This window comes from Arachis hypogaea, chromosome 6 (genome assembly GCF_003086295.3).
Source record: "Arachis hypogaea cultivar Tifrunner chromosome 6, arahy.Tifrunner.gnm2.J5K5, whole genome shotgun sequence".
NCBI lineage: Eukaryota > Viridiplantae > Streptophyta > Magnoliopsida > Fabales > Fabaceae > Arachis > Arachis hypogaea.
Genome location: NC_092041.1, coordinates 13588053 through 13614109, shown reverse-complemented (window position 1 = coordinate 13614109; position 26057 = coordinate 13588053). Strand labels below are relative to the sequence as shown.

The 26057-nt window shown below is 29.9% G+C and overlaps 5 protein-coding genes and 1 pseudogene across 5 annotated transcripts; 5 read left to right on the top strand and 1 right to left on the bottom strand.

Annotated features, from left to right (window-relative positions):
• Nucleotides 1-3583: 3583 nt before the first annotated feature.
• Nucleotides 3584-8509, top strand: LOC112696149 (pterocarpan synthase 1). Its single transcript, XM_025748762.3, has 2 exons — nt 3584-3918; nt 8055-8509. Exons 1-2 carry the CDS (start codon nt 3608-3610, stop codon nt 8413-8415), a joined length of 672 nt encoding a protein of 223 aa, XP_025604547.1. The 5' UTR covers nt 3584-3607; the 3' UTR covers nt 8416-8509.
• LOC140173445 (protein FAR1-RELATED SEQUENCE 5-like) lies at nt 5471-7665 on the bottom strand. The gene is made up of 2 exons (XM_072196958.1): nt 7528-7665; nt 5471-6889 (listed from the first exon to the last, which is right to left on the bottom strand). The coding sequence occupies exon 2, from the start codon at nt 6884-6886 to the stop codon at nt 5471-5473; it is 1416 nt and encodes a 471-aa protein (XP_072053059.1). The 5' UTR covers nt 6887-6889; nt 7528-7665.
• Nucleotides 8510-12695: 4186 nt separating the features above from the next.
• Nucleotides 12696-13621, top strand: LOC112696146 (pterocarpan synthase 1). Its single transcript, XM_025748760.3, has one exon. It carries the CDS (start codon nt 12775-12777, stop codon nt 13438-13440), a length of 666 nt encoding a protein of 221 aa, XP_025604545.1. The 5' UTR covers nt 12696-12774; the 3' UTR covers nt 13441-13621.
• Nucleotides 13622-18354: 4733 nt separating this feature from the next.
• LOC112696145 (dirigent protein 22) lies at nt 18355-19073 on the top strand. Its single transcript, XM_025748759.2, has one exon. It carries the CDS (start codon nt 18417-18419, stop codon nt 19002-19004), a length of 588 nt encoding a protein of 195 aa, XP_025604544.1. The 5' UTR covers nt 18355-18416; the 3' UTR covers nt 19005-19073.
• A 2204-nt stretch (nt 19074-21277) lies between these two features.
• On the top strand, nt 21278-21856 carry LOC112698102 (dirigent protein 22-like). Its single transcript, XM_025751507.1, has one exon. The coding sequence runs from the start codon at nt 21278-21280 to the stop codon at nt 21854-21856; it is 579 nt and encodes a 192-aa protein (XP_025607292.1).
• A 2372-nt stretch (nt 21857-24228) lies between these two features.
• On the top strand, nt 24229-25087 carry LOC112698101 (pterocarpan synthase 1-like; annotated as a pseudogene).
• The last annotated feature ends 970 nt before the right edge of the window (nt 25088-26057 follow it).

The window sequence follows — 26057 nt, the reverse complement described above, 5'->3', positions numbered from 1 at the left end:
AGATAAGATAAAAATAATATAATAATAAAAACTAAAATTATAATTGAATTTGTATATTTGATTAGACTAAATTTATGTTGTTAAATTTTTTTATTATTGTCATGTCTTAAAGTGAAAGAGTGATTTAATACTTTTCTTTTTTTCAGAACCTATAAAATATTTTTTAAAAATTACATTTACATAATTGGTTGAAAGCTTTATTTCGAAATAAGGCCAGGGCCGATTGTCTTGGCTCTTGCTTGGAACCACATAGCCAACTGCTTAATTAGTCTTTCTCATGTTTGATTATTCAACTGCTGAATTCATGCTTGTTTACTACTTAGTAGTTAGTACTTACTTGAGTATCGTATCCCAAATAATAATAATAATAAAAGGGTTAAATATATCAATAGTCTTTGGTGTGACAGGGAGGGATTATTTATTTATTTTATTTTATCAAAAATATTATTTATATATTAAAATTAATTATTAAAATTAATTATATTAATATATATAATATATAATTTATTTTTAATATGTATTTTATATTTTAATATATATTTTATTTTAATAGTTAATTTTAATGACTAATTTTAATGTAGAGCTAATACATTGTTATTTTATGGATAAAAATTGACAACCTCTAAAGCAAGAAAGGCCGCAAGTGGAGGGAAAAGTCTATGATATAACATCATTCACAACAATTATAAACCAAGTTGAGTTGGTTTAGTGGTTAGCTCACTAGTCCGTTTAAGCAAGTGTCGGGAGTTCGAATTCCGCCTTGTGCATGCAGCAATCCATTGGCCAACGACAAACCCTTAAATAGAGCTCAGTACCGCGACGGATTAGTCCTTGACCCGTCGGAAAATACCGTGGGAAACCAAAAAAAAAAGAAAAGCGTACATATATCGTATATACAGTATTACAAAGAAAAGATTATTCTTTGTTCGCAATTTTCTTACTTCTTTCCTTTTCAGTAAATTTTTCCAGATATAACAATAAAGTATTGATGATATGACGGACGATATAGGTAAGTATAACATTCAGAGTTCCTCTAAAATGTGTCGAGATATCTTTGTCAATATTATGAATTATTAGATCCCAACAAATAAATAAATGTATCTATAAAATAAGTTTATACTAAAATATTGAATATGATTTTTAGCTGTGTATGTGATTCAAAGTTAAACTATGACTTGGAAGAAAATGCCACACTATGATGCCGGTCAACTGCGACGGTTGCTAAATACTGCTATCTGCTACGTCCTACTCAACATTTGATCATCTTTCGCTTGTTTTTATTTTTTATTTTTTATTTTATTTTATTTTATTATTTGTGTGTGTGTGTGTTTTGGTATGCTAAAACGTTTGTCATTCTTACGTTTTAGGTCAATTTTTTTCTGGTTTTTATTTTGGTGTTGAAATGGGCGAATTTCTTTTGTAAGGTAAAAGAAAAATATCAAACATTTTAAATTTTTTATTTTATATCTTTTAATTTAAATATTAACTTTTAATTTTTTTGGGACAGATTAGACAATCACTTATAATAAAAAAAAGTTAGGAAAACAATTTTTTTATTGAGTAAACGTTTAAATTATATTTTAAATTTTTTTTATCGAATATTTTAATTATTAACAAATTATTACTTTTAGAAGATTTTAAAACTTACTTCCGTAAAATAAATTGACTTTTTTATTGTTTTGAAAAGAACTGTTTTATTATTTTACAACGATATATTTTAAAGACTTAATTATTTTATAATGAAATTTATTAAGAATTCATTTGTCTAATACATACATATTAAAATTTTGTTGAAAGTCAAAGATATTAATTTGTTTCACCAAAATAATTCTAAAAAATTTGAGAAAAATAAAAGATCTTATGTAAAATTTGTTAAAAAGACCATTTACTCTTTTTTAATTTCTTTATATTTATATTTATCTGATATTTAAATTAGTATTTATCAATTCTTTTTTTTTTCAGAAAAATGTTAGTTCTTAACATTTTCTTTTTTACAATTACCCCAAAGGATATTTGTGTAGTAATCAAGAAATTCGTGACTCATTAGTACAAAAAGCAAGATAAATAATTTTTTTTATATAACTATTATTTATAATAGATATATATTAGTTAACAACAATATGAGATGACTAACAAATATTATTATTTTTAATTAATATTTAATCAGTAATAATTTATATATATATATATATATTTACATGTAAACTAATATACCTTATATTAATGTTTATTAAAATTTATATATATAAATTAATATAATTTATTTGTTAAATATAATTAATATTTTTAAAACGGTTAGTAATATTGAAGAGAATTTTAATAAAAAAATAAAAAATAATTTTAATTTTTACCTAAAATTTAAAGACAAAGAAAATACTTAACCCTTAATTAAAATTCTTATATTCCAAACACTTGTTTCTGTTGGGGGCAACGTTGATCCCAAGGTTTCTTTAGTAAACGTCCCCAAGTTATTCGTCGTATAAACTAAATTAAGTACGCTGGTTGTACTTATTTTATATATATATCAGGAGACTAATTCATCTCTAAGCAACTTGAAATATCTACAACTAACTACTGCACTGTTAGCCATCTCTAACTACTTTAATTTACAAATTAATTCTCTAATTAACTATCATTAATTTATTGGACTGAACTAATCAAGTCTTCGGGACAGATTATGCGTATATTATGTATCAGTAAAATATGAGTTTTATTGATAAGTAATAATATAGTAGTAACTCTTGCAAAATATGATGCAACTCATTCTACTTTTATGACCCGTTTTTTTACACCAAATCATTACTCCACATCTCAAACAAAGGTCTGGTGTACACTGTTCAGTCAATGTTAAGAGCTACAAAACTTAGCTGCTACATCACTTTCCTATCAGTTCTCTTCCTTAATTAGCATCTGTTTTTAGAAGAAATGTTATATGTATCACAAAATTCGAATAAAATATTACATACATCATTTTTATATACATTTTTGTAATTTTTTATTTTTATATTAAAAATCATCGTCAAAATTAAGATATAATTATTTATGCATTTTTTATTAGTTTAAACTTTTAGAAAAAATAATTTCATTATATGATATTACAATTTTTATAAACGAAAGATCTAGATCAATTTTTGTTAATCCAAAAGATATAAATTTTTTAACATAAGACAAATAATTAAAAAAAATTACTTAAAAATCACACAAGCCAAAAAAAAATTTATATGAGGGGTATATTTATTTTTTGAAAGAATTGATTAATGATAACGATTAATAAAAAATAAAAAAAATATTTTTTTTTATCAATCTCACTATATAACCAACAACGATCTAACTAACAATAAATTAACACATATTTTTAAATTACACTTCATACTAATTAATTGTTATTAATTAATAATTATTAATTGTAATTATTTAAAATTAATTGATTAAAAATTATTTACCTTACTTTTTTATTTTTATACTATAAAAAATAAAAAAAAATAATAACAACATTTCTAATAAATAAATGAAAGCAATTCCTATCATTAATCCAAGAACTTCAACAGTCCCAGGACCCTATAAATATAGTCCACTCTTGTTATAGAAACTCTCATTGCCATACACCATGCCCATATCCAAAACCGTCTTCATTTCTGCCACCCTCTTCTCCTCCCTCGTTGCCGCCGCCGCCTACTACCAAAATATCTCCCCCACGTCCCTAGGTTTCGTGGAGGAGAAACTAACTCACATCCGATTCTACTTCCATGATGTTGTTACGGGCCCAAATGCTACCATAATCATTTCCATAAGTCCACTTATGGGAAAATCCAAGGCCCCACTTCCATTCGGGTCCTTGGTAATGCTGGAAGACCCGTTAACTGTGGGGCCCGAACCCGATTCCAAACTCATTGGAAAGGCGCAAGGATTCTACACAAGGCGACTACTCACATGATGATGGGTGTTTTGTCTTCATGTAAATATTCTGAGTTGGCAACGATAGGATGATCACACGTGTTTCGTAGTTAGTGTATCATTAATTAAGATAAACATGTGGTCCCATCGGTTTTTTTTTATTAATATACTGGTTGGTCTGGTTCGAAGAATAAAAAATCGGTTGAACGTAGACTTGGTTCGCTGGTTTGAAAAATGAGAAAAGAATTAAATAATGAAGTGGGCTTTTTAATAGTGATGCTTGTCCAAAAAATAAAAAACAGCAGTCTAATGTTCTAATACACAAATTACAATGGTCTTAAAAAAAAAAAACCAGATTGCAATGGCCCATAAAAATACCTCGTTACTTAATTAATTATTTATTCTATTAATTTATTATGCCTGAATCAATAAATTTATATTAATACACTAAATTAGTTTGTAAAAATGTTTTAGACAGAAAATTATTATTAATAAATTTTAATTATTAAATTATTATTATATTAGATAAATTAAATTTTACATTAAATTCTGGTAAAAAATTAGATGATGACATGATAGGTTAATGTTACGTGTTATAAGATAATTGGTTGATGTGTCATGTCAGGAATACATGACATAGCACGTGTACTACTTGTTATTTGACACGTTATAAATTTATTTAGAGTCAAAATAGTTGTTTTGGTGTATAGTCAAAATAGTTGTTGAAATAACAGAATAAGTTATTTTCATACCTAAAATTTAAAAAATTAATCAAATTAGTTCCATATAAATCTCTCTTATTTTTGTCTTCATAATATTAATTCTTAATAATTTTAATACTAATTTTAGGCTTAATTACTTTGTTGGTCCTTATAGTTTTACCAAATTTTTAATTAGGTCTATGTACCTTTTTTCTTTTTAATTAAGTTTCTAAACTACCTTTAATTTTGTAATTAGGTTATTTTTCATATAAAAAATATTAAAATTAACAGAATATTTCTTCCATAATACATGTGGCAAAGACCTAGTTGGGTTTTTAATTATGAATACTTTCAGATTACGAAGAAATATTCAGATAATTCAAACATTTTTTACACTAAAAATGAGCTAATTATAAAATTAAAAGCACTATAAGAACCCAATTGAAAGAAAAAAATTATAGAGACTTAATTAAAAAAATTTAATAAAACATAGGGATCAACAGAGTAATTGAACCTTAATTTTAATATCAATTTTTAGATCTTAATAAATAAAACTCCCTTTACATAAAAGAGGTAAATATCAAATCGGTATCCGGAAGATTCCGACGTTGACAAAATGGTACCTGACTTTTGTTATTGTCAAAATGGCCCCTAAAAATTTTTAAAATTTGACAAGCGTGTCTTCGAGCTCGACGGAGCAAATTTCCGACAAGCACAATGCTGACATAGTCACTACGTTTTGATGACATGGCAAAAATCCCCTCCAATCCTAATCCTTCTCCTGCAACGCACTTCCCCTTCCCCCTCCCCAACGCACTCCCCCCGTCCCCTTCCTGAATGCACTCTCCCCCCTCTCCAACCCTAATCCCCCTTCCCTAATCCCAAATCCTCCCTTCAAGATTAGTCACCAAGTCCAACAGACAATGACAAGAGTTAATGAAAGTTTTCACATAATTGTTGATGCCCTCACATCGTGAGGTAGTCCTAAACTCAGCACAAAATTTGTCCATCAAGTAAGAGCTAGCCCAGTTTTTCTTCCTAGCATATTGAATGTTAACCCATTCATTATTTTGCAGACCAAAAGTATCTACCATCTTAGCCCAACGGAGCTCGAACTCATCGGGATGCCACTTGCCATACATGCACTTTTTAAATTCTGCACAAAATGTTGGATCTTTGATGTTAGACGTTGCATTTTTTTGAAGGTGCCAACCGCATAATCTATGGGTTGCATTAGGGAATGCATTTGCAATACCCTCTTTCATGCCTTCATCTCCATCCGTTACCACAACAGTAGGAGATTTACCCAGCATAACATCCAGAAAGTTCTTCAACAACCATGTGTAAGTCGGTCCTGATTCATCCTCTAACACAGCGAAACCAAAAATGCAAGTTTGCCTATGGTGATTACTACCAGAAAATATCACCAGTGGCTTTTTATACTTGTTCTTTCGGTACGTGGTATCAAATGCTAGGACGTCGCCAAACAACTGGTAATCAGCCTTGGACATTCCATCTGCCCAAAATAAGTTGCCCAATCTATCTTCAGGGGTAGAACTATAGCGTGCCATCGCCATCGGGTCTAGATCAGCCTTGCCACTCAAGTATCCTATGGTAGCATTTGAATCGCCACCAATAATCCTTGCCCGTCTACTTCTTTCTATATAATTATCCAAATCTTTCTTTGAAAAGCCAACTCTATGATACCCACCTGCTTGTCCAACTAGATATCCCATAATTTGAGAAGTAGGGAGTCCATGCATGATCATTGTGTCAGTCTGAGCTTTGTTTGCATCGGTCAAACGACGATGATTTGGAATTAGGTGGACAAGGCATTGTGGTATTAACTCATGATTATGCTCCTCGACTAGTTTCCTAACCCTCCAAACTGAAGAACTTTCATCAAGGTAAATGGACAGCTTTGCCTCACAACCAGTTCGAGTCTCTGCCTTGTGCTCCCTCTTCCTATTCGAATTGTTGTAGTATTTCTCCTCTCTGTATCCTGCCTTGTTGCAAAAGAACCGTCGCCTTGTATAATTCCCATCTTTGCCACGAGCAGCATCTCCCTTACGGACTCCAAACCCAACACTTTTAGCATAACTAACATAGCACTCATATGCTGCATCAGCTGTCATCCATGAGTGGTTCCTTATGTCCTCTATTGTTAGAACACCACAATATCTACTGCTTCCACAACATGCACATGTGCAACTCACATTCTCCAGTGTCTCATTCATGTTTTGGCCTCCCTCGTCACTTTCAAAGTAAGTTGCTTCTCCTTCGATATCCATCTCCTAATGCAAACCAAACTGTTAAATGTAAAATCAAATCATAACCAAAAACATAATCATAATCCTATTTCAAATTTAACTTATTGCTGTGATAAAATTAGCATTAAAAAATTATTGTCAAATTCTACACTACAATGACACACACAAGGATCCAATAAATATATTTTTATAGTAATTCAGTTTTCAAACATGAAAATAGAAATTTTTAAACAACCACATAGGGAGGGACTCTTAAAACTAAACTAAAACTCTTGGTTTCTCTTATATCATCAACATAAAATTTAAGTTTCATCTATTACTCATTAAGACAACTACCTCAAAAATTTCGTCGTTTAAGAAATATTATTTTCACAAATAATTCTTTAAATATGATTATTTTGGATATATTTTTTAACAAAATTATTACTGATTATTTAAAGGACTAGCTTTTAGAAAATTATTAACAAAGGCACACACATAATCGGATAGGGGTTAAATAATAAAATTTATTAAAAAATACCCTACCACAAATTTCGAAAATAAATATTTGGTTTAATGTATAAATAAAACAATGCATTTAGTATTTTCCACTACCAATGTATATCCTATATCTATTCTTATTTTGAGCTTGAAATAAATTAGAGTTATGGGCAAAAACTTACCAAGAGCTGCTGAAACGATATCACTCTTCGATCTCCAGATACCTACAATTGCTCACAACTCTTTAGGAAACTTGAACTTTTTTTACTATATCAACCTTGTATATAATAACCACAATGTACTTTGTCTTCGTCATCTTCGGACAAGTACTTGGAACTGCCACACCAGCAAGGTGGTATGAATGGTCACTCCCTATGTAGACACAAGAAACTATTTTCTCTAGCTTACACTGGAAGATTGAGTTTTATCGATGGGTAATAAGGTTTTATTTTTTATTTTACTTTTATTTAAAATTTTAATTTAAATAAAAGATATCAAAATACAAACTCGATTTACTCAGTTCGGAATGAACCATTGGGTTCATCTACTTGGTTTATTAGAACTAAGTTAATTATCATGTTATTCTAAGTACATTCATTATTTTTAATGGGTCCCACAATATTGATGTGATCCTTACACACGGCAGTATTACATAGATTTAAAGTACTATCTTTGCCTGAAGACAAAACACCCATCATCATGTGAGTAGCCGCCTCTACACAATGGTGACACAACGCGAGGACATTGATTTAGAGCTTGTGATGGGTATGACCATAACATTCACCGAAGGGAAGTTCAACGGCAGCACCCTCAGCCTCTTTGGCCGGAATTACATCTTTGACCCCGTTAGAGAGATGCCGATCGTTGGTGGAACCGGCGCGTTCCGATTCGCGCGTGGGTTTGTTCGTGCTAAGACTTACTCAGTGGATTATTACAAAGGTGATGCTGTTGTGGAATACAACGTGTACGTCTTCCACTATTCAAACCAAGGCTTTGATGCTTCTACTCCTCAAGAGCGTTTTAGCAATGGCTTTGAGTTCATGACTGACCCTATTCTTGGCAAAATATAAAAGTAAAAATTTTCGGGAAAACGATTAAAGTTTTATTACTACTTAATCATCACTTAAGAGTTATGCTATAAAAATAAAAGAAAAATTATATTTATACTATATTTGTTATGCTGATGAAAGTGTATTTGTATTCATATAAAGTTAATACAACTGCATTTGACTATTTAGCATTTTTTATATATCTTTATTATAGATTAGAAGACAAAGTTCTTTATGATATAGAAGTTTTCAAATGTAGCTAAGGTTTAATTATAGTTTAATTTGAATATAACTAAGTAGTGATAATGACCCTCCTGGCGTCGTGTTCTAAATGTCATCGATCATCAGCACCATATATCTATTGTAAATTTGTAATATTATCGTTAATTATTGTCGTTTTTCCCTCATTGTTTTTGGTGAAGATTCTTTCGTTGAAATTTCACCTTATTAATTTCGGGTATTATTAACACCGGGAAGAACTGTCTCAGAATTAATAGAATGAATGTCAAGAACCAGAAATCATAGCAACTATAACAAATCTTGGTTTTTCTTCATCTTAACTGCCATATCAGCATGAGATAACACCAAAGTTTTCAAGTCAGTATGTAAGACTAAACAACCCTGGCTTCCAAGTTACAGTAACACCGAAACGAAAGTAAACCAATCAAACAAATAGTTACATGCATGGAAAAGAATATTTAAAGTTTGGCAGAAACATATTTACTCATAAATCATAACTACACAAAACAGAGCAATACAACATGTAGATGCATATGCAGGTTCCCGCCCAAAATAATAAAAAACTTAGTAAATAAAGAGGGGTTAGACTTAATTAAAAGAAAAAATAAATAAAAAAATAATTCTAAATTTAATAAAATTATAGAAATTAGTAGAATAATTAAATATTTTATTTATTATTTATAATATTTTAGCTAAGTTGCATGAATAGCATTAGTGTTATTAGGGGTGGCAATATGTATCCTACTGACGGGTACTTAACCCGATCCCACTCGGTCAGGTAGGGTTGCCAACCCGATCCGCAGCGGGTAGGGTAGGGTGCGGGTAGGATTTTTCGTACGGGTCGGGTGGGGTGCGGGTTGAGTCTCAACCCTACCCGACCGAATAGAATAATTTTATTCGAATAGAATAATTTTATTCGATTTATATTATATTAATCGGATTAGATTTGATATAATATTCGTATTTTTTCAGATCGAATTCGATCCAATTTAATTTGTTTATTTGCAGATCAAATTAGATATCGAGTATATTTATATAATTTAAAAAAATTGTTTTAAGGTCTAGTTTAATTTTTTTACAAAAAATATCCAAAAAATATTTTTTTACCTGTTTAAATTTATTTATTCTTAAAATATTATTAATAATTTTTTGTAACACAAGCGCTAAGTTTAATTATTCTAAGTTAAAGTACAACATAAAAAATTAAAAACAAGATATCATAAAATTTATAAAACAACACACTAAAATTTATATCATATTAGAGTTTATTTTTTTAAAATATGCTATTTATATGAGACGTGTGGATATATATGCAGATCAGATCCACGGATATATCATTGATAAATCCACAATCCGATCTTATCATAGTGCAGATTGGATCTGATCCTATCTGATGGCTTTGTGGATCAGATAATATCCGCAAAATTCAGATCGGATATAGATAATTACCGCAGATATGTGGATATTGTATTTTCGATCCATGTACAACCTTAATTTTATACGAAAATATTGATTTTACTTTTAAAATTTTAATTTTTGATAAATAATTTTTTATAAATGTTAAGTTTTTTATATTTTAAAAATAATTTTTAACAAAATATATCAAATATTATTAAATATATAAAAAAATGATTATAGGTCAAATTTCAAGGATTTTTTATATAGTCTAGGTAGTAAAAATGATATTTTTTTATAAGTTCACATATATAATTTTTTACGGATTTAATTTATTCGACACTTTTTTTCTTAAAGATATATAAATGCATTACTAAATTTTTGTCAATATTTTTCTGATATTTTTTCTTTTTAAAACTATAAGTCTATTGTAAATTTTTTTCAGAAATTTGCTGATGATATAATTACTCAAAATTTATATCTTTTTATTCAAATTAAGGTGTCGATGATTGGCTTACATAAACAAGAAACTCTAATGTCAAAGCTTACATAAACAAAGGGATAATTTTACCTAACGGAGTTTTGAAAGGTGGAAAACAAGGCATCATACTACGCATCTAAGAAATTTCAAAGCGTGGATAGTGTACTACTTGATTCTATAATAAAGTACTAACGTGCTCTCTATTTCTCAAAATGACAAGACCAATCTTAACTAAAAATATGTTTTATTATGGTTTTTGGTTTTTGTACTTTGTCTGTTAATTCAATTCTTCTGTCAGTTTTACGGCAAAAACTCGATGAAAATGGTTGACGTGTCAGATTAAAAAATAGACAGGAATCTATTTGTCTCTAAATTTAAATTGGTTAGAGATTTATTTGTCCGTATTATTTTTAAACAATATTTTTAATTATTTTTTATTCATTATATTATTATTCTTTTTGTAATAAATAAGTACAAACTAATTAATAAATTATTCAAATTTAAAAATATCATTTATTATGAAACCAAATAAATAATTTTTAAATATATAAATAATAAACATTAAAATTCAGTTAATACATTAATAATAATAATCCTATGATATACTATTAGTATTATGATCTAGCTCATTTTTACAATAGAGTGAAAACTAATGAACACATTATTTGATATATAGTAAACTTTTTTTTATTAATAACAAATTTAATTTTTTTATCTCTTTAAACTAAATTAATAATTCTATTTGATATCTTTGCACTAAAATATACTATGAGTAGGCTACTAATACTAAATGCAATAAAACATAATAGAATTATTAATTTAGTTTAAAGAGATAAAAAATTAAATTTGTTACTAATAAAAAATGTTTACTATATATCAAATAATGTGTTCATTAGTTATAATACTAATAGTATATCATAGGATTATTATTATTAATGTATTAACTGAATTTTAATGTTTATTATTTATATATTTAAAATTTATATTTGAAAATTATTTATTTAGTTTTATTATAAATGATATTTTAAATTTGAATAATTTATTAATTAGTTTGAACTTCTTTATTAAAAAAAATATTAATATAACGAATAAAAATATAATTAAAAATATTGTTTAAAGAATAATAAGGAGAAATAAACCCCTAATCAATTTAAATTTAGAGACAATTAAGTCTCTATCCATTTTTGAACCTAGCATGTCAGTAATTTCTGTCGAATTTTTGCCGTAAAATTGATAGAATGACCGGATTGGCAAACCAAGTACAGAGTCAAAAATCGTAATAAAACATGTTTTTAATTAAGGATCGTCTTATCATTTTGAGAAATAGACAAAATCAAATTAGTACTTTACTTAATTTTCTTTCCATTTTAATGAGATATATGTACATGTATTTGTTTAGTCTCTTACTATTTTTAACCTAGTAGTTACAGTGGGGTTGTTTTCAAAGAGATGTAATATGTCTGTTTTGCTTCCTATATTGAGGTTTTCATATGAATTATTATTAGCAACATTCTCCCATAGTACCCCTAAAATTTTGACCAAATAATATGTTACATCTAATTATTTCTGTTTTTTGTTTTTTATATATTGGACAAAATGTTTTGAGCAATGCTATATGTTCATCAAATATTATTATTTTTGGTCAATATTTAATCAGTAATAATTTGCATATATTTATAAAAATTTTACATACAAAAAATATATAATTTACACATATATTTATTAAAATTTATACACATGAACGAATATAATTTACATTTATATTTTTCAAAGTTTGCACATGAATTAATAAAATATATTTGTTAAATATAATTTAAAAAAAATTGTTAACCTTAATAGTTTTTCTTTCATTTAACAAAAAAAATATTTGTACAACAAAATTAGTTACTATATATATTTGTATATAAATATATATATAATATAATTTATTTTTAATATGTATTTTATATTTTAAAATATATTATACACTATACCATAAAAAAAACTAATGTTAATAATTGATTTTAGTATAAACATAACACGTTATTTATTTAATAAGATACATGATATATGATATAAATGCTCCTTGGTTTTTTTCTAACGTCGCCTTAAAATATTCCAAGTTGTTCATATTTGACTATCAGCTTAATAATCTAGTATCATTTCCAAAATACTTTGGTGATATTATAAATAAATTTACCTTACACAACTACTTAGACTACTAAGGAGAGTGAGAGAGAGCTATATTCCAAAACACTGCATCTTCAGACTTCAAACTCTCCACCATGCCCAACTCCAAAATTTTCTTCTTCCTTCCCTTTTTCTTTTCCTTCATTGCCGCGGAATCCGTCGGCTTCGCCCGGAGGATCTCCCCAAGATCTTTGGGCTTTCATGAGGAGAAACTCACCCACCTCCACTTCTTTTTCCACGACGTCGTTAGTGGGCCAAAGCCCACTATGCGCATCATTGCCGAGCCCGAGGGAAGGGCAAAAGACACATTTCCCTTCGGGACTACGGTAATTATAGAAGACCCACTAACCGCTGGGCCGGAACCGGAGTCAAAGCTGATAGGAAAGGCCCAAGGGCTATACACGTCAATTTCGCAAGTGGAAATGGCCCTAATGATGGTGATGACGTTTGCATTCACGGAAGGAGAATTCAATGGAAGCACACTCAGCGTTTTGGGGCGTAACAACGTTGAGCTACCCGTTAGAGAGATGCCAATCGTTGGTGGAACTGGTGTGTTCCAATTCGCACGTGGGATTGCTAGGACCAATTTCGTTACGGTTGATTTCTCAAAAGGTGATGCTATTGTGGAATACAATGTTTATGTGTACCACTACTTAACCCCTCTTCTTCATTCATCATCTTCAAATCCTGATCATTTTAAAGAGGGCCTTGAATATATGGTAGATCCTTTATTGGCCAAGATCGAACCTACAGTTAACTGAACAAATGAAATTACACAAGTGGTTTAGTTTAGGTTAGGGCAAAATCGTCATGTTCTCCAGAAATAAAGATTAGTGAATTATCAAGTCATTTTTCTGTCTTGTTTTTTAATGGTAATCTCTAGTATGTACTATATATAGGCATATATCTTGAAATAAACCATACATGATCAATTGTTGTTTATATATATATTCATAAGATGAGGACTCTATAAATCCTAATCTAATATAGTAACTTGGTTCCTTTTGTGTTACTAATGCGTGCATGCAATTGTTACTTTTATAATTGAACAATAAAAATTATAACCAGCTCCAAAGCAGGAGAGAAGCTAAGCATGTTTCAGTCAATTTTGAAAATGTCAGAAACACTCGAAGTAATATAATAGGGACACCTCTAAAATAATAGCCTTCGTTCAACGGTTTTAGTAGTAGTCAATGTAAGAAAATAATAGTAGTAGTCAACGTAAGAAAATAACAATAACAAAAGAATATGACAAAATGACACGTACCAATGTATCATAATTAAACACCATTTATGTTGAACAACTTCCGTTGGTGACTCCTGACCAAGTGAAGTTTGGTCTACTAAAACTCTAACTGCAACCAAATTAAATAACACGCATTTAGATAGATATATTATATTATGCCATGGAGAACCCTGTTAATTCTTATGCTTTTGCACAACTTGTTAATGTACAAGTGCTACTTAATACTTTGTACCAACTCATTAAATTAGGATTTGTATTCTCTAAATTTTAAATTTATCTTTAAAAAATAAAATATATGATCTATTACTATTTATTTTATAAATAAAATCAAAAAAATATATGAAAAAAAATATTTAATGATAAAAAATTTTATTTTATTCTTTAAAGTGAAAATTTAAAATTTAGAAAATCTAAATTCATTAAATTAACAGATGTCATATAAATTATACCGTGGATTATACGTAAACAAAATTATTATAAATAAGTTAATAACGTTAAAAATCAATCGTTATACAATAATGTTTATACCTTTTTATTATATATATATATATATATATATATATATATATATATATATTATATGAGTGGTTAATTTAGTATTTATTTTTTTTGTATATATGATTGATATTTAAATAATAGGGATAAGTAATTATTTTGTCTAGATCAAAATCAAAATCGTCTCTGACTTTTTTTTTATTAAAATCATACTCAACGTTCAAAAATACTTTAAAATCATCATTTTTTAAATTTTTGGACCAAAATACCCTCATCATTATCATTCTCCTCCTCACCTTCCTCCCCCCACCACCTTCACTGCCACCAACATTACCACCACAAGCACCATCAACACCAACACCAACACCAACACCAACACCAACACCAACAACACCCTCACCCCACTCCTTCACTGTAACCCCTCCCTCCCCCCACCCCCTCACCCCACTTCCTAACCGTAACCCCCTACCCCTCACCCCCTCATCGTAACCCCCCCATTCCCTCACTCCACTCCCTCACCGTAACTCCCAACTCCCTTCTTCATGCCCCTCTCTTTATGGTCATCATCATCACCATCATCAACAGATTTCATCAATAACAATAAATTTCATCAAAAATTCAGTTCACAAAAGAAGAAAAAAAAAGAAAAAGCAGAAGGCAGAAAACAAAAGCAGAAAAGAAGAGGCGGCGGCGGGTTGGACACGGGGCCGGCGGCGAGTTGGACGCGGGACGGCGGCGACGGGTTAGACGCAGGGGCGGCGGCGGTGAGGGGGTGAGGGGGTGATAGAGTGATGGAGTGAGGGTTTGGGGGTGGGTGTAGGAGGAAAGAAAATTAGCAGGGGGAGGGGGAGGAGAGAGACGAAGAGATCTGATGGGTGTGGGCAGGGGAGAGAGACCGAAGAGGCTGGGAGTGGGGTGGGGTGGGGTTTTTTTTTTTAATATTATTTTTATAATTGTTTTAAGGGTAAAATTATCAAAGTATTATTATTTTTTGTAAAATAGACGATTTTATAACGTTTTGTAACGTTGAGAATAATTTTAATAAAAAAAAAGATTGGGGATGATTTTGATTTTGATCCTAAACCTTGGGGACGAAAAAAGTACTTATTCCATAATAATACAAAAAAAAAGTTAGGTTAAAATTAAATCTCAGCTACCATAAAAGATTATTCTTATAAATGCTATATTTTGTTATCACTAATATTAAGTAGTTAAATTAATATTTGCATCCGACTTATATAAAATTACGCACTTTCTTTTTTTGTTGGAACGTGAAAGTACGTACTTCCCATTAGCGATGTCAAATGAGAAGCGAGCCAAACATTAGGCCATGACTATGAATAATGAGAAGAGTAATATTATACATCTAAATTTTTTTATAAATTAAATTTAATTAAATTAAAAATAAAATTTAAAATAATATTAATTATAATTAATATTTGTTATATTAAATTAACTTAATTAAATTTAATTAATAAAAATATTTAAATATATAATATTATTTTAATAAAAAATTGTTGTGAGAAAGAAATAAGTCAACAGTAAAGCTTTAGACATGGGCCTAACCCATAGAGTGGAGATATAGGCCTAACCCGATGGGTCATGGGATAGTCCAAAATATTACATTGCCATTTAGACCCAGCAGCTGAGCTCACAAGCCCAGTAGTTCAAACATAGATTTTCAATTACATATTTATTGTTTGACCAACAAAAAAACACTTAAACATTTATTGGAACTGAAACAACTTTAGTTGGTTGGCAAAATATGTTATCTCTTAATATATTGAGCTTAAATTTCAGTTTTGGCTTAGAACTCTTAAATGTGAGGAGTAAAAAAAAATTAGGCATTTACATGTTCTTTTTTCTTCTCGTTTTTTCATTTTTTAATTATAATTTAAAGTTACTGATAGATTTAGAGGTTTATCTAAAAACCTGAACTCAAATATGTGATCAAGTCTGTTCTTCGTAAACTTTTTAAAAGATTACCAAATTCCAACGAATTCATTTTCACAATAATTCTTTTCTTTCCACTTGTTGTTACTTATGCTCTTTTAAAATTTAGCATTCTCCATCTTCTTATCCTTAGTAATTTTTGTTATCTCAAAGTCATAAATCATCAGTCTGAATGTATGTGCAAAGAATAAATTGTGATCTCTCACCGTTTATTTTATAGGTGAGATCAAGAATAAATATAAAAAAAATCATTCAAGAGTAAAAGATCACACTTTACTCTCTAAAGTAAAATTCAAACTTTAGAATATTCAAATCCATGCAAAATTGATGATATCCTTAGCCCACAAGAAATTAACAACTTCAGCTATTGAAAATAATGATCAAACATGTGTTCCATAAAAAATAATTAACAACTTCAAACACAGTTAGTTATCGTCCGAATAAACACAATCACATCTATGAAAAATAATTAACAACTTCAGATTAAACATGTGTTCCATAAAAAATTACACATACATGTGCCAATGTGTGGTTTATTATAATTTAGATTATTATCATTTTTTTTAGACACGGCGTAATGTGCGAAGCTATTATCGCTAATAAGATATTGGTTAAATCGCCTAAAGATTAAATTTAATCCAGGTGCAATTAATCAAAGGAGAGTGTTAGGTAAACACTAGTTATCTTGAATAATATTAACGACTACCAATTAAATACAAGTACATTATACTCTAATTTAATGTTACTCATTAAATTTACTCTTTTAACCTTATTAATTCATATTATTCACACATTATTAAAAAATGTTATTAATTACTTATACCTTTTCTTAATCAAATAATTGTTGACAAATTCATTATAATTACAGAAAGAATGGCAACTAGCTTAGTTGAATTAATCCAGATTCAAATTTAATTCACAAAAATTGAACTTATCAAATCGTGAATGAATTAAGTTCGAGCTAATTGACAAATTAGTTTGACTCACTTCAACCTTAATTTCAATAATGAATTTTCATTTATCTTCTATATTTCTGATTTTAAAAGGCCATCTTTTTCAACTTGCTAGCAATGGTAAGATTGAATAGGATCTTCGAATAAATCTCGATATTATTTTAGGGATGACTTAACTAGGTCATCAATCCTGAAATTCACTACCTTAACCCTTTAAAATTTAAATTCGCCCTATATATTTCACTTTCTTCAAATTGTATTATAGTACTTCATCACTCCATTGAAAAATTATTAATTGGTATTTTTTCCCTTTTTTGGGAAAGAGTGTTGAGCAATTATTTATGTTTTTTTGGAAACGTTGACCTTAATGATTGGATCGTGTACATGACGTGTTTCCACCATACTTCGAAAAAATGAGAGTAAAGTGATAGTCAGATTACCTAGAATTTTGATCTAGAATTAATTAGTTATTAAAAAAAAATTAAGTCTTTTATGACAATACGTAGTGAATATGTACATCTTTTTGTTAATAAATAATGTAAAATAAAATAAAATTATTAATATATTTCGTTATTTATAGTGATGTATGTTTCGTTATTGTTACATAAGCATAAAAATAATATAATTTTGAATAATAAAATATTTATTATTTTTTGAGTTTTCATCCAATATTTATCAACTATTTTTTATTTATTATGAATTTTATTAAAATAAAATAAATTTTAATTTAAAAGTAATTATCTACATAATAATCTTTCATAAATAAATATATCACAATAATTAACTGTATATATAAATATTATTATTAAATTTTACATGATAAATTAACAAAATAATATGATGTATCCACAGTTTACTATCGCAAAAAATCAAATAAGTATATTATTTTTAAGAAAAGTCGAAATTTTAAGGATTTAATTGTCATTCTACTCAAAAATAAAAGAGGAGATTCCAACAAAAATAGAAAGGAGTAAGTTTCAATCAATATGCATATTATTCCAAAACTTGGCCCCTTAAATAAGTTTCCTAGCCACTCAACTAACAATCTAACATACTCAAAGAACCTCATATCTTCCCTAAGAGCAAGAACATGGCCAAATCCAAAATCCTCTTCTCTCTTCTCTTCCTTCTCTTCACCCTCTTTGAACTCTTTTCTTCCATTATTGTCACCGCGGAGCACCCTCCTTTCCACCGAAGCATCTCTCCTAAATCTTTGCACCTCGACCGGCAGAAGCTCAGCCACCTACACTTCTATTTCCACGACACTGTTAGCGGCCCAAGGCCCACTGCCGTCAGGGTGGCCCAGGCTCAAATGACAGACAAATTCCCCACACAATTCGGAGCCGTGGCGATGGCGGATGACCCATTGACCATTGGGCCTGAACCGGAATCCAAGCTTATTGGAAGGGCCCAAGGAATTTATGCTTCTGCTTCTCAGAATGATTTGGGGTTAATGATGGTGATGAACTTCGAATTTTCGGAAGGGAAGTATAATGGAAGCACGTTGAGCTTGCTGGGGCGCAACGCAGTGTTTTCCGCCGTTAGGGAGATGCCGATCGTCGGGGGAAGCGGGATTTTCCGGTTTGGTCGGGGATATGCTGTGGCCAAAACTCACTTGTTTAATACCACCACTCTAGATGCTATTGTAGAATACAATGTTTATGTATTTCACTATTAATGCATGGAAAATACTATCTCTATATATGTATTCCACCAAATAATTAGTATTTTAATTTTTCTTTTCATATACCGTTATAGTTCTTTAACAATTAAATATTAGTCATTTTTTTTCTTTATCTTTATAATTTTGCACCTCAAATTATTCATCTCCATTTAGAAAGAAATCGCAATGTTCACATTGTTACTGTAGCTATGAACAGTGGTATAGCAGGTGAATCACTTCAAAGAGATGACAATGTTCCCCACTACAAACTATTAGCACCCTTCATTATTCCTAATAACAATCACCACCATGGCCAAAGCCTTAACCCTCTTCTTCTACTTTGGTTGCGTTTGCGTGCCTTATTAGCTTCCTTGGGTGGTAGTAATAAAGAACAATGAATTTCGTTCTTCCATGACTTCGTTTATATATTATGGGTTACTACTCATATGCCATTGTTTTCAAGCGAAGATAGCAGTTCAATGATAGCGGGTTGAAGGAGAACAACAGAGAAAGAAAAGAATATTATTTTTATAATTTTTTTGTAGAATTTATTCTTTTAATTTTATTGTATTTTTATTTTTTCAATTTTTATTATTAATTAAAATTTTTATTTGCCTAAAATCAATAACATACAGATATTCATTGTTTTTATTCGGATTTTCAATTACAGATTCTTTCATGTTTTTGTATGCTTTTTCCACTTATATAATTATTATAAATTCACTTAATTTCTCACACCCAATACAAAGCCACAATCAAATTTCAATTGAAAAAAATACAAGAATATAAAAAAAATAAAATAAAAAATAAAAAAAGTAAAATTTTCAATTCAGTAACCTTCTTTTTAAGAAGTGCTTTTAATTTGTCATTTAATTCTGCTCTAGAAGTGTCTTTGATAACTATTGTATTTAAACAGAATAAAGACCGAATTGACTTTATCGTCGACGTCTCTCTCTTCCACCATGTTGTTCATAGCGTTAGCATCATCTGTTGCAGCTCCTTCGGCTCCTCTTCCGACAATAATAATAACCGTCTATGATTTAAACTCTTGAAAAAGCATAGTTTTTATTGGATGAAATCCTTTTATTTTGTGATTTTTTTATTTGTGTGTGATTCAATCTTTGTTTTTGTGATAATAGTGACCATGATGGTGATGAGAAGAAGATAAGTGGAGTTAGTAGTGAAAAAGAGTAGGAGTCTAGGATAAAAAGAGAGAGAGAAAGAGATTGGTGATGATGATGAAGGAAATTAGGAAATTAGTGATGAGGGAGAGAATAAGAGTTTGGGAGAAAGAGAAAGAGAAAGAGATTGGTGATAATGATAAAGTTCAGGGAGTTGGGAGTTAGTGGTGAGGAATTTTTTTTTTAAGAATAAAATCATTCAAAAAATATTATTTATTGATAAAATGATGATTTTATAATGTTTTGTAATATTGAGGATGATTTTGATAAGAAAAAAAGGTTAAAAACGATTTTGATATAAAAAATATTAGAGACTAAAAAAATAATTAAACCTAATTAAAAAGTTAATAAAAAATATTTAATTAATTTTAACTAATTTTTTTATCAAATATTTCTGTTTAATATATATATATATATAGAATACAAAACAATTTTATCACGTATAACTTATAAAAATAATAATTTTTAACTATATTAAATATTTAATTTTTTTAAATGATAAAATAAGTATTATATTGAACTCTTGTCATCACCAAAAAAATGATATTCAATTCTTAACTAATTTTATATTTATTATTACTATTATCATACACATTTAATCTATACAAAATGAATTAATTCTTAAATTAATTTTAATATTAAAAACAATATTTTAATAAAAATAATTTCACAAAGAATATAAATGAATATAGATATGTATTGAATCTTTTAATTTAATAATTAAAATATCTCCGTAACTCATGCTCAATAATGTCAGAGGCAGTTTACATATGAAAACTAAACATTGTAGAATTTGCCTAATTTTTGTGTCAAATTTAGCCAAGGAGTTTCTACTTCTTTAACTGGTGTTGTTATTTGCTAACATATCAATACTACATTCAATCACCTACACCCACTGCCGTTAAGAGATCTGTAAAATACTAAACTTGGCCATTGTTGTTATACCTTAGCTTACACTTGCCTGGAATCAAAAATTGAAATCCATGCATGCAATTAATGCCACAAGCCACAAACAAGAATCTCTTATTATCTCTTGTTATAAAATGAGAACCCTTTCTCTTTATTCAAACATCTCTCAATAATAATTCAAACGTAACATACACCACCATGGCAATGGCAAAATCCAAAACCCTCTTCTCTATCTTCTTCATTCCCCTCCTCTTCTCCACCCTTATCACCGCCAAAGACCCTCGTTTCGATCGAAGCCTGTCTCCAAAATCACTGGGCCTCCGCAAGGAGAAGCTTAGCCACCTCCACTTTTACTTCCACGACATTCTCAGCGGCCAAAACCCCACCGCTGTTAGGGTGGCCCAAGCTGCAATGACGGCTACGTCCCCCACGTTATTCGGAGCCGTAATGATGGCCGATGACCCCTTAACCGTTGGGCCTGAGCCCAACTCCAAGGTCATAGGAAAAGCCCAGGGGATTTATGCGTCGGCGTCGCAAGATGATCTGGGGCTATTGATGGTGTTAAACTTTGCATTCATGGAAGGGAAGTACAATGGGAGCACAGTGAGCATGTTGGGGAGGAATGCGGTGTTTTCCGGCGTGAGGGAGATGTCGATCGTGGGAGGGAGCGGGGTATTCCGATTTGCACGTGGATACGCTCAGGCCAAGACTTTCTGGCTTAACACCACCTCCGGCGATGCTATTGTCGAATATAATGTCTACGTTTTGCATTATTAATTAAATAACTTTCATGGAATAATAAGAGTCGTCTATGGAAAGAGGAAAAACAAAATTTGATAGAGATGATTATTTGTAAAGTATGGTCTATGTTTGGGGTGGCTAGAACGGCTATGGTTGCAGTATATATATTCTATGTAAATTTCATGTATATGTGGTCGTAAGATGCGACTACTGAATGTGTTAATTATTAAATAATAAAAGTGGAATATAATTATTTTTAATCATACAAAATTTAGACGCTGATAAAATTGTTTATAAATTAATTAAATTAATATTATACTCATTAAAAATAAATTTTGTTTCACAAAAATACTAATAATTAACTTTAGAGTTGATTCTACTAAAATTCTTCATTAATTATATGTGGTGTTTTTTCCTTAGTTTTTTTTTTCGGATAAGACTAAATTAAAAATGAAAAAATAGTTGGAGGTTGATTAATCAACAAGTAGCTAACACAAATGATTGATTAAATATGGGAGCCCGCTGTTTTGATTGTGATGATTGAGGTTGTGAAATATGTAGACGATGACGATATGTGTTAATTAATGGTTTTGAACTTTTAATTTATTGAGGAAACTCTTTAGTTTTGATAAGGAAAATTCATAGGATGAGATGGATACTCAGAAAGGTTAAAGTGTAAACGAGGGAGAGAAGTAGCTTGAAGGAAGAAGAAGAAAGCATCGGATGAGAACGTTGGTTAATTACGGTGGTGGAAAAGCCTGAAAAGATGAGATGGACCGATGAGATAAAAAGATGATTATTTACTTGTAAAAGTGTCAAGTTAATTAAGCTAAACAAAGTCTTTTCTTTTTCAAAATTTTTAATATTCTAAGATACAATAGTGCTAGGAACAAGTATAATTTGTGATTTATAACTATTAATGAATTATTATTAATATTTTTAATGGTATAAAATTATATTGAGTAAATGCTCAAAATGGTCTTTGAATTTTAAATCGCTATTTAATTTAGTCTTCGACTTTTTAAAATGACCAATTAAATCCCTAAAATTCAAAAAACTGCATCTCCGTTAGTCCCTTGCAGAAGTGCCGTCTAAACATTGATGATGTGGCATTCTAACTGTATGCTGATGTGTACCAAACTTGAATTTGATTCAAATTTGTACCTGAAATTACTTAATAATATCCAAATTAGTCCATTTTCAATTATAAAACCCTAATCCCCAAATTATTGTATTCTCTTCTTCGATCTCTCTGCTGTCTTCTTCTCTTCTTCGTCCTCTCCGCTATCTTCTTCTCTTCTTCGACCTCTCCACTATCTTCCAGTTCATCTTGTTTTCTCGTCTGCATAAGTGATGATGGGTGGTGGGGAGAGAAGTCAAAGTAGCTCAAGTAGGAACAACTTTGTAGGAAGACCTTATGGCAGCAAAAGAATGTGCAACAGGGGAGGTAAGAATGCCGTTTTCTATAATTGCAGACTTTGGATGGTGATGAAGTACTCAACGACGACAGAGAATCTTAGTAGACTATTTTATGATTGTCCAAACTATGAGGTAAGGTTATGGCTCTAAAGAAAAATTTAAGATAGTTTCACTTTGAGTTTAGATTCACCTACGTTTTTTACTTTGTAGTATGGAATCCATTGTAATTTTTTCTATTGGGTTGATGGAGGTGAAGAACCAGTTTGTGCAACACCCATTTCACAAAAAAATTTGCATGAGTTCAATTGAGAAATGACAAATTTAGAAAGTGATATTAAGACTTTGAAGATGATGATAATGATTACCTTCTTAAAAGTGGAAAATATATTTTAACTTAATGGACGAACTTGCAAGGATACATATAATTTAAATCTGTGTTGAATTTCAAATTAATCCAGCCGCATTAACTTGTAATTAAAATAGTTTTTAGGTAAGTGTACTGATGTTGTAGTTTAGGATGAATATGAACTGGAAGATAGTGGAGAGGACGAAGAAGAAAAGAAGATAGCAGAGAGATCAAAGAAAAGAAGACAATAATTTGAAGATTAGGATTTTATAATTGAAAATGGACTAATTTAGATATTATTAAGTAATTTCAGGTACCAATTTGAATCAAATTCAATTTTAGTATACATCAACATACAGCTGGAATGCCACATTAGCAACGTTTAAATGCCATTTCTGCAAGGAACTATTGAAAATGCACTTTTTCAAATTTTAGGGATTTAATTGGTCATTTTAAAAAGTTGAGAACTAAATTGAATAGTGATTTAAAATTTAAGGAACATTTTGGATATTTACTCAAATTATATTAGTAAAATTACATACTCTTTTTCTATTGATTAAATTTAACTTTTTCTCTAAGATATTTATTGGCCACTAGCTAGTCCACTACAAAGCCTGCCTCTTCTCTGATCACACACATTGACCCTTGTCTCCTAACAAACAACCAACGCCACCATGCTCAAACCCTTAACTCTCATCTCCACATTCACCCTCCTCTTCTTCCTCTTCTCTTCCCATGTAACAGCCAAACAACCTCGCTTCTATCGAACCATCTCTCCCACATTTCTAGGCCTCCGCAAGGAGAAGCTTACTCACCTCCATTTCTACTTCCACGACACTGCCAGCGGCCCAAACCCCACCGCCACCGTAGTCGCCCAGGCCCAAATAACCAAAAACTCCTCCACTCTCTTCGGAGCCGTGGCCGTCATGGACGATCCCTTGACCGTGGGGCCTGAGCCCGGTTCCAAGATTGTGGAAAAGCCCAGGGAATCTGGGCGGCTGCTTCTCATGACGAGATTGGGTTGCTAATGGTGGTGAACTTGGAGTTCTGTGAAGGGAAATACAATGGCAGCACGTTAAGCTTGTTTGGACGGAACGCGGTGCTTAACAGCGTGAGGGAGATGCCCATTGTTGGTGGCAGTGGGGTTTTCCGATTTGCGCATGGTTATGGTGAGGCCAAGACACACTGGTTCAATATAACGTCAGGGGATGCTGTTGTTGAATACAATGTCTACGTCTTCCACTATTGACCCTACTTTGGTTGCGTTTGCCTTAATTATTAGCTTCTTTAGGTGGTAATCAAGAACAAGGAATTTCGTTCTTCCATGACCACGTTGCAGGTTGCCTCTTACTACTTCTTTTCTTTAATTTTATTTGGTTTGCTGTTGCTTTTTCATTAACTCATCATCAATTGTGTCTTAATAATTGTTGTGTAAGTGTATCAGTCTAATGTTGTAGACCTAATAACATTCTCTACTTGTCAATTTCCATAAAAATTTGATAGCTGTAAGGATCTCAGTGATGGGTTTCATTTGCACTTACAAGTTAAGTACCATAAATTGTAAGATATTTCGTTGAGTTAGCTCGTGACATATTTCGGATAAAACATTTATATATATGTTTTGTGTTTATCCATATTTTAATAAAAAATATTATTTATTTTTAAACATATTTAAACACATTTATTTATATATTATTATTTATTAAATATTTTAAATATTTTATATAATTAAAAATGATTAATAATTAATTTATATTTTAATATCAATAAAATATTAAAATATTCTTTAAATTTTAAATGGAATCTCTAGCCACACAAAATTTAAGTTGGCAAACGAATTTATTGATATATTTTACAATTTTTAAAGCAAAACAATAAAAAAAAAACGGATGAAAAAAGGAGAAAGAGATTTTAGAAACAAAAGTTTATGGGTGAATAAAGATTTGGAAAAGTATAAGTAACCAACAATATTTTTGAATAATATGACTGCGTTTATTTTTAAGAACAGGATAGGACAAGACACTAAGAACATAATAGGACAAGATACTGATGGACAGAGACACAAAATTTTGTGTTTTTGTATTCTGTTTGGTGATAAACTAAAACAAATTATGAAAATTTAATTTATTCTCATTTTTTTTCATTCAAAAAATTTAAGATGAAAAATATAATAATAAAAAATATAATTATGAAAAATTAATAAGAATAATAAAAGAAAAAATAAAAAATAAGTTGTGTCATTTGTTAGTGTCTCCGTGTCCTTCCTGTCATGATGGACACAAAATACACTAATTCAGTATCTCTGGACACATTATTTCTATCCATGTCTTTTCTACTAAACACAATTTTATGTCTCCATGTCTATGTCCCAGTGTCCTGTCTCTGTAAACAAACGCAGTCTATGTGAATAATATGAATTAATAGAATTAAAAGAGTAAATTTAAATTAGTAGCATTAAATTAGAGTGTAGTG

Bases quoted from the DNA above. Each gene is read 5' to 3' on its own strand.
- LOC112696149 (XM_025748762.3), top strand. From the start codon at position 3,608: ATGCCCATATCCAAAACCGTCTTCATTTCTGCCACCCTCTTCTCCTCC. The intron at 3,919-8,054 runs GCGACTACTCAC...TCATGTGAGTAG, and splicing joins GCGCAAGGATTCTACACAAG to CCGCCTCTACACAATGGTGA.
- LOC140173445 (XM_072196958.1), bottom strand. From the start codon at position 6,886: ATGGATATCGAAGGAGAAGCAACTTACTTTGAAAGTGACGAGGGAGGC.
- LOC112696146 (XM_025748760.3), top strand. From the start codon at position 12,775: ATGCCCAACTCCAAAATTTTCTTCTTCCTTCCCTTTTTCTTTTCCTTC.
- LOC112696145 (XM_025748759.2), top strand. From the start codon at position 18,417: ATGGCCAAATCCAAAATCCTCTTCTCTCTTCTCTTCCTTCTCTTCACC.
- LOC112698102 (XM_025751507.1), top strand. From the start codon at position 21,278: ATGGCAATGGCAAAATCCAAAACCCTCTTCTCTATCTTCTTCATTCCC.